The sequence below is a fragment of the Ziziphus jujuba genome, chromosome 11 (assembly GCF_031755915.1).
Source record: "Ziziphus jujuba cultivar Dongzao chromosome 11, ASM3175591v1".
Lineage (NCBI taxonomy): Eukaryota > Viridiplantae > Streptophyta > Magnoliopsida > Rosales > Rhamnaceae > Ziziphus > Ziziphus jujuba.
In genome coordinates, this window is record NC_083389.1 from 27498950 (window position 1) to 27507578 (window position 8629).

General features: G+C 30.6%; 1 protein-coding gene across 9 annotated transcripts; it reads right to left on the bottom strand.

The window, feature by feature from the left end:
• Positions 1-492: 492 nt before the first annotated feature.
• Positions 493-7339, bottom strand: LOC107415100 (uncharacterized). Of its 9 annotated transcripts, none has more exons than XM_060812775.1 (8): positions 7031-7339; positions 4900-5179; positions 4440-4547; positions 2945-3093; positions 2493-2537; positions 1871-1978; positions 997-1071; positions 493-787 (listed from the first exon to the last, which is right to left on the bottom strand). In XM_060812775.1, exons 3-7 carry the CDS (start codon positions 4465-4467, stop codon positions 1018-1020), a joined length of 384 nt encoding a protein of 127 aa, XP_060668758.1. In that variant the 5' UTR covers positions 4468-4547; positions 4900-5179; positions 7031-7339; the 3' UTR covers positions 493-787; positions 997-1017. The 9 variants fall into 9 exon arrangements, 6 of the variants coding, with proteins under 6 accessions (XP_060668758.1, XP_048321500.2, XP_060668757.1 ...); XM_048465543.2 differs by lacking the exon at positions 997-1071 and adding an exon at positions 3844-3901 and having other exon boundaries at positions 7031-7325; XR_009634899.1 differs by having other exon boundaries at positions 493-1071; positions 1871-1992; positions 2493-2548; positions 7031-7337.
• Between the last annotated feature and the right edge of the window lie 1290 nt (positions 7340-8629).

The following is an 8629-nucleotide window of genomic DNA, read 5'->3' on the forward strand; positions in this document are numbered from 1 at the left end:
TACTCCACAAACATACATTTTAATTACTGATGAAACCTGAAATATGTGGGCTCCACAATGCAGCTTTTCAGAGTTTTTTTTATTTAGTTATTGGCAGACCAACAACAGAGATAAAGTGAGAAAATGGTGGTTTTGTGAAATGGTTGATCAGTATGAAGGGAAACACAGAGGATGAAATTGAATGTGGTAGATGGGAAAGGAAAAGAGAAAGATAGAAATAAATTATGGTAGATATCAATAATCAGATAGAGAAATTGTAGATGAATGAAATGTGCATTGTACTTTAATTCATTTAATGCTTCATTGTATACATATTTTGGGATTTAACCATAATGTGTGTTTCCAGTCAACCAACTATAATATTTATAATTTGAGAGTTTTTTTGGGAGTAATTTTTGGGATTTAATTATAATATTTATAATTCATTTAATTCATTAATTCATTTAATGAGCATCTATAATGTGTGTTTCCAGTCAACCAACAAAGCTCAAATATACAAAAGATAGCGTATAATTACTCTCACAATACAAGTAGTTTTCAATATGAGTTGGGCACTCAATTCCACTATTATAGGTAAAACAACACTGAAAAGGGTTAACTTGCTCTAAAATAAATATTTGTTCAACAATTGCGTTGACAACTAGTGACAACCAATCTTTCTTTTGCATCTCATCCCTAGCGTGATTTGTACCTAAGGTTGGTTCTGAAAGCTCAGGAGGCACCTACTCAACAGATAGATTAACTTCCCATGTCTCATTTGGAAATCCATAGACATAAATTCTCCTTCCTATAAGCACAAGAAATAAGAGAATACTCAATTAAAACCACAGAAATATCACTATAAGCAAAGGTAATCACGAGTATATAAAGAAATGTCATTAAAAGAAATAAAGTTTTGAATATTTGAGACAGGTGAGCTATTTCTGGAAGGAAAATACATAAATTGGAAAAATATCAATAAAGAAAAGAGTAGAACTATAAATTTCAGATACAAACAAACAAGGATTTATTGCTGCATCAATTTGAGTGCCCAACAAATCGGATGACCCATCCATGAGCATATGATGTTACCTGATTAGAAAAAAATTTATAAAAAACTTGATATTTTATGTTTGTTAGCTAGCATAAAATCTTATTTAAAGACATGAAAGTGAATATGAGTAGCAATGCCAAAAAAGATAATGACATGTTATAGAATTGATAAATGACATGATTGTGTGCTAGTACGAAAATTCACATCTCTATACGTGATACAACACCCTTTGTTACTGAAATGGTGTCTCCTCCCAAGGGGATATCCTACCACAGTTACCGAATCCTACTCATAAGGAAGCCATGCAGTTCAGATTCAAACAAGTGATTTACTGATAGGAATAGTCAAATATATATACCAATCCACATATTTTAACCTCTGTATTTAACATTCACATAATAACTAAATTAATTCTAGATTTACACATTAGTGGAAATTGTATAGCTACATTAAGTTGATACAGCTGATATTATTAACAATGAGATAGGAAATGGGAGGAATTCAATTCAACATGATGACATTACGGCAATCATATACCAATATTAATAGCTTGAAATCAGATATGAATCAAGAAATGACATCATGATCCAGAAGTTAAGGATACTAAATCACCTATAGCTCTTTATGCCTTTGGCAATTTATCTTTGTTATTAGTCAACAAGCTACAACAATTCAACCAAGGCATCAAAAGGATCATCTATGATGATTTGTTAGTTCCTTATATAACAGATTTTAGCTTCTGCACAGAGATGAAAGGGATGATGCAAAAGTATAAAACCTATACACATTACATAGAACAAACAATAGATTCCACCAAAGAAAGATAGCAATTTAAACCTGAAGACGTGGCAAATGTCCTAAATAGAGAGGTTTAGCTTCTTTCCAAAATTCCTTGCTTTCTACTGATAGCAAAGCTATATCACAATCAACGCCTCTGGCTAAAACCTGCAATTCAATCACTGAAAGGAGTATAAGCTTTGAAACTTTAGGAAAGAAGTAAGGTACCAATTTAAAGAAACCACCTCAGAAAATCTCACCAAAATTTAAAGAGTGATATCATAATAAAAATCTCACAAATTGTTTTACAAATGTGAAATGCAAATTGAAATTCAAAGAGGCCATAACATCAAGCCCTTGTTTTTCATTTCCCAATATCTACGACCTGCTAATACTATGAAATAACGCCAACTATCCCACTTAACCCCAAAAAAAATAAAAATCCAACTATCCCACTAATGCCTGTCAACAGTTTCATTCACATCTCACGATGCTCATTCTTGTTACACTTGCCCCACATATGGTTTGTGACTCTGAGTGCTCAAATGCTAAAGAGTATACATTAAAGAACATAATTTTTGGCTGTTCAACTACTTCAAGAAGATAAAGGAAGCCATCTCAGACCTATGAGGGACACGATGAACATATTGAGATAACACAAATAATTATGATAGAGATATACCTTGGCAACATATTTGGTATCATCTTCCCTTCTCTTCACCTTAACCTGAAATCATACTAAGAAAGGGGAAAAATTTAATGGCAGTCATTCAGTACCTTCCAATTCAAACATTGCCTTTCATTTTTCTTGTTTTCTCATAATTAAACCATCTTAAAACACTTGCTACTTCCTACCTTCTCTATGGCACCACAAAATAGCTTGAGCTTGACTAAATTATCTTCATATTTTGTATTAAAAAGAGCAAATTCCAAACTAATATTTCACTTCCACACAATCTTATCCGACATAAACTAACAAGAAATTGCTCTTTTTGCATTAAAAAAAGCAAATTCCAAACTAATATTTCACTTCCACATAATCTTATCCAACCTAAACAAACAAGAAATTGAATTCTTAACCCAAAAAAAAAAAAAAAAAAAAAAAAAAAAAAAGAGAGTTAAACTTTTTAATACCTGCAGATCCTTCAAATCATACTGCATCTTTTTCTTGTCCTTCCTTTGCATTCCCAATTTATAACCTGCTGATTGAGGTTGTTTCCGTATCAGTACTGCCTTTGTAGCTTTCCGCATACAAATAAGACTTTCCATCCTTTGATTAATGGCTGGCTCGGAACAGAAAGGGAAAAAAATTAAAATAAAACATAAAAAGGAAGAGAGGAAAAGACAAAAGAAAGGAAGAAAAAAAAAAAAAAAAACGTAAAATGTCTTGATGAAGGAGAAGAGAAGAAGTGAGGAAAAGACAAAAGAAAAGAAGGAAAAAAAAAAAAAAGTTGGGTTTTGACAGGGAAAAAAAAATTGCAAAGAGGTGGTGGAAAAGAAAGGAAAAAGAAAAGGAAGTGAGCAAAAGACGAAAGAAAAGAAGGAAAAAAAAAAGAAAAAGAAAAGCTGGGTTTTGACAGGGGACAAAAAGTTGTAGAGAGGTGGTGGAAAAGAAAGGAAAAAAAAAAAAAAAAAAGAAAAGGAAGTGAACAAAAGACAGAAAGGAAAAAAAAAAGAAAAAAAGAAAAAAAAAGCCTGGATTTTGACGGAGGAAAGAAAATTGCAGGGAGATGGTGGAATATAAAAAAAAAAAGCTGGATTTTGTCATAAGGGTGTTTTAGGAATATTAAAAATTAAAAAGGTAAAACAAAAATTATAGGGAAGGAAGAGGCATATTTCGTGAAGGCCCTACCCACGGGGCAAAGGGCCAAATTCCCCAATACAATTCAGTATGTTTTAGGCGTTTATCTGCCACTGGATTTCTATGAATTGTGCTTTCTGTATGGGCTATCATTCATTATCAAGACTACAGTCCATTATCGATTAGGGCCTTACATTTACCACTTATCAGCCTACTAACAAGCTCACAATACCTTAGTGGGCCTTTAATATAGGGCATTGCTTCATTATTGAGGCTTGTTACAATATTGCCTAAAAATAAAAAAATAAAAACAAATAAAATACAGAATTGCAGGCAAATACTAGTTTATCGTCTTTAAAAAAAAAAAAAAAAAAAAACCAACAAATTTCAATACAGTTCCATATTTGTTTACCTTTCCATATCTAAATCACATGGAATATATATAAAAAAAAAAAAAAAAAAAAAAAACGCATTTAGCAAAAAAATATAAAAGGTGCCATAAAACTATAGAGATAGCACTAACAATAAAAGAGCATGAGGGATAAAAAAGACGGTTAATATGGTAACTTCTAAAAAGAAAGAATTAGCGATGTGTATATACACATATATAAACTCCAACAAAAAGAAAGTACAAACAGCAGAAACTCATATAATAAGACAATCATTAGAACCACACCACACCAGAACTATATGATTGATTCACTGACATATAATACAATCATTAATTTGAGAAGTCATAACTTCTAAGTCTAAAAAACGTATTGTCAATGCAAAAAACTACAATTAAGAAGTGACTATGGTTGCGGTCTCACAAGAGCAGTACATTACCAGCATTGGGAATGTTTCCATTACCCATACCCCGTGAAGGTGGGGCCGTATTTAAGATTCAACTGCACCAAAACTTCTAGCCTGTGATCCTTTTCAATATGAGAATACCTAAACACAAATAAACAATGGGCAAGAAATCAAAAACGTATTTAGAGGAAAATATTTTTTATCCAATGATTTTTCACTACATGATAATGACAAATATAAAGTTCAATGAAAGCTGAAAGAAGATATATATGCAAACCAGGACATTATTAGTTTGTGTAACTTAAATTCTGCACTATTAACTGCAATGCAAACATTTTCTTAATAATTATAATGTTAACTAAAGTTAGAAATAATGGTTGATTAAAGAGAAACACAAAAGCATGCATAGCATAACTCTCCATCCCCATATTGTCCCTCAAGCCAACATAAATAGGTTGATTAAGAGAGGGAAAAAAATGGACAAAGTGCATACCTCTTCTCCAACATTGTAACTCAATGGGAGGGCATGGCATATTATAGGTAACAGTTCTTGTTCAAGAAGTTCATTCCAGACCTACCCAAAAGTTCTAGAAAATGGCCTAGCAGAAAGATAACGCGAGATAACAATTTTCTGAGAGATCAAGCTCCACTTTACAATTTGTTTCCATACTTGCAAATTGAGTCATGCATCTTGCTAGAGTAACTCAAAGGTTGCATACTAACATAAGGTGAGCCACCAGGAGAAAGAAATTTCTGAAGAGCAGCCATTATTCCTGTATAACTTAGAAGAATAAATTAAAAAAAAAAAAAAAAATTTATACAAGAGCCATTAACACGAAATATAAGACTAACCAAAAAATCAAACAAGAGTGTAAACTTGTGCAACCAAGAAAGAGCATAGGTAATCATAAGATATGTCAAGAAACTGCTATCTAAAATTTGAAATTAACCAATATCTCTCTTTCTTCCACCTCCATCCCAAGAGCTCCATTTACCTATCTATCAGAGGAGGAGAACTCTTCATTCCAACTCCCCCAACAACTCTATCTGGACAACCAATTGAACACCGATTTCTCAAGCAACAAGGAGAATGGAAAATATGCATATGAAATATGATGAACACCAGCACAAGATAGAAAATATGAAATGCCTCCAGCATATGCAAAATATATTACGTACACAAATGATGTAAGTATAAACTAATGTTCATTCAAAACAAAAAAAAGAAAAGACAGTACAAAGTACACAATCAATGATGCCAGTACAGAGACTCCAGTCAAAGCAAATTAACTGAGTGCTTCAAAGTAGAACATTAATTTCAATTGCAAAACTGCTAAGTGATGGGAACAAAAGAATGCAAAAATTCATTACCTCAAGGGTTTGCATCTTAATATTTAGTAAACAAACACGTTAAGCTTATGCTTTGCATCCTGCTTGTGAGTTGTGACCAACATTACTTAATATATGGATAACACACACACAGAAAAGACCTACATTCAATAATGCCTATGTCCAACTTGTCAGCAATAATTACTTAGCATAGAAGTTCAACATCCTACACTACAAAACTTGGAAGAAAATAGCAAGAATTCAGGCAATGAACCGAGAGAGAGAGAGAGAGAGAGAGAGAGTAATATGTACATGCAACATGATAAACACCAAAGTATGAAAGTAAATATGGAATGCCTCCAACAATGCAAAATATATTCATGTGTAAGAAAGTATAAAGTAATGACAGTACAAGTACAAGTAATCACTAACATATTCAATGGTGCCAAGTTATTAAAGAGAATCCCGACAAAGCCAACAAATTGTGCTTCAAAGTAGCACAGAAATCCAATTGCAAAATTAATTCCATCTTAATATTTAATAAACAAACACGTTAAAAGGCCTATGTTCAGTAATAACAAAAAGCCACTAACATTTTACTGACTATTTGAACTAATGACAAAAAGCCAACTAATTGAATGGTTCAAGGGAGCAAAGGAGATAAAATTTTGCAAAATTTTACGCTGGCATGTAATTGACATTGAGTTATAATCTTCTGTCAATGAAGGGTGATGCACTGCTCTCTTTATTGTGTCTCTCTTTAATCAACTATTACATTCTAAATTTGCTTAGAATTATGATTATCAAGGGAAAATAAATAAATAAATAAAGGATAGTCAAAACTGATATCCTAAAGTAACAACAGACTTGAGAAAGACCATTGTGCATATGGTCAATTATGGATGAAGGATCATGTCATAAAATGTATAACAGAAACTTCAATTTTTCTCACAAGGTCGACAAAAACTACATGCACAAACAAAACAAAAACTTCAATTTTCCTCACAAGGTCGACAAAAACTACATGCACAAACACAAAGTCTAATTACAATGTAAATACAGAAAACAAATACACAACCTATATTGCTCTATGAACTACGCCAAGAAATCAATTTCTTTAATTGTTAAAATTCTAGCAAATGAAAATTCCAAACATGCCGACAGATTCAGTACATTGTTGAATTTATATAGATATGAATCCAAGTAAATCAAACAATTAAAGTTATAAACTAATAAAAATAACAGAAAATGCAAGGAAAAAGAAAAAAAAAAAAAAACGAAGTAAGGAATACTACCGTCGCGATCAGCGAGAAAGAAAGTGATCCGAGTAGATTCCGCCGTTGCAAAAACAATGGCGCTCGATGTTGCCGCCATTATCAAGTTTAGTCAGAGAAATGGAGTTGAGAAGAAATCCAAGGAACCGAAGAGCTAGGGTTAGGCTCTTCTATACTATTCCACGGCGTTCTCTCATCTCCGTTCGCCATGGAAAGAGATCGCTCTTTCGTCTCGAAGAAGTTTCGATTTAGGGGGATTTGATCTTGGGCGAGTTTATTGTGAAGTGTTTGGATAGTGAAAAATTTAATGGGAATTTAAAATTTACAAAATTGGATAATTTTTAAAATAAAAAGTTTGTGAGTTTTAGTGTAAAATAAATGCTAATAGGAACAATGGATTTTATTAAAAAAATATTATTTTAAAATTTTTCGAAAAATTATATTTTTTTTAAATATAATTTTTTTAATTTTAATAAATAAATTTATTTAATTATTCATAAATTCTATTTTTTTATAATTAACCTTGTAAAATAAATTCAAAAAAAAATTATTCAAAAAAAATTGAATTCTAAAAAATTAATTTTTAAAAATTAATTTTTCTCTATAGTTTTTTCGTTTATCAAACACTCTATTATATAATTATATTGTATATTATATGCAACTTCTTTTGTTTTTTTTTTTTTTTTCTTTTCCCAAATGAAATAGCAAATACGATGCCGTTCGGTTAAATGGCTCCCTTCCATAAAATATTTGTTTATTAGGTAGGGGTGGGCAAAATCCAATCCAACCCATTCAATCCGTCCAATCCAATCTATTTTTAACGGTTTGGATTGAATTTTTATATCAATTGGATTGGATTGGGTTCAAAATATTATAAATTGTATGGATTGGATTGGTTATGGATTGGAAATATAAATCCAATCCAATCCAATCCAATCCAAATAATATATTATATAACTAAAAAATTTATATTTTTTTATTTTTTTCATTTTTATATATTAATTTTAGTATATTTTTTTTATTTTTATATATTAATTTTTAATTTTTTCCATTTTTATATATTGATTTTTAATATATATATATATATATATATATTTTTTTTTTTCTTTTATATCCTCATATCTCAAATCCCAAATCAAATTGTAATTTGTAACCCTAAACTAAACATTTACCTTTGTTGCCGCCCACCACCAGTCCATCACCATCACCATAATATATATATATTTTTTACATCCCCATCATATATATATCTACATATATTGTATCCAATTGTTACTTATATATATATATATAAATGTTTAAATATAATTTATTGCTAATTTTATTGTTTTGATCTTCGTAGAGCTTACAGAATCAACTAAAATTAGTGAACATATGAACGTTGATTGACTTATGATTTACCAAAGTTTTAAAGTTATAAAAAAAAAAAAAAGAATTATGCATTGGTCCTTGAGTGAATGAATTTTGACAAATGTATTATTTTACATTATTTGTTCTAACAATTTTAATTTAATTTTATAGGAGTGAAATGATGACATTAATTTTTGCTATTTAATAAGTGTATGATGTGTATCATTTGCTATATTTTCATCTTTATTTTTCATCGTAGACTATGTTGTA

What these genes read in the sequence shown, in the direction of transcription:
- LOC107415100 (XM_048465541.2), bottom strand. Translation starts at nt 4,467, where the DNA reads ATGGGTAATGGAAACATTCCCAATGCTG. An exon ending in TGGAAACATTCCCAATGCTG is followed by an intron (nt 3,094 to 4,439) that starts GTAATGTACTGC and finishes GTTCCGAGCCAG; the next exon opens with CCATTAATCAAAGGATGGAA. An exon ending in ATGATTTGAAGGATCTGCAG is followed by an intron (nt 2,538 to 2,944) that starts GTATTAAAAAGT and finishes GTATGATTTCAG; the next exon opens with GTTAAGGTGAAGAGAAGGGA.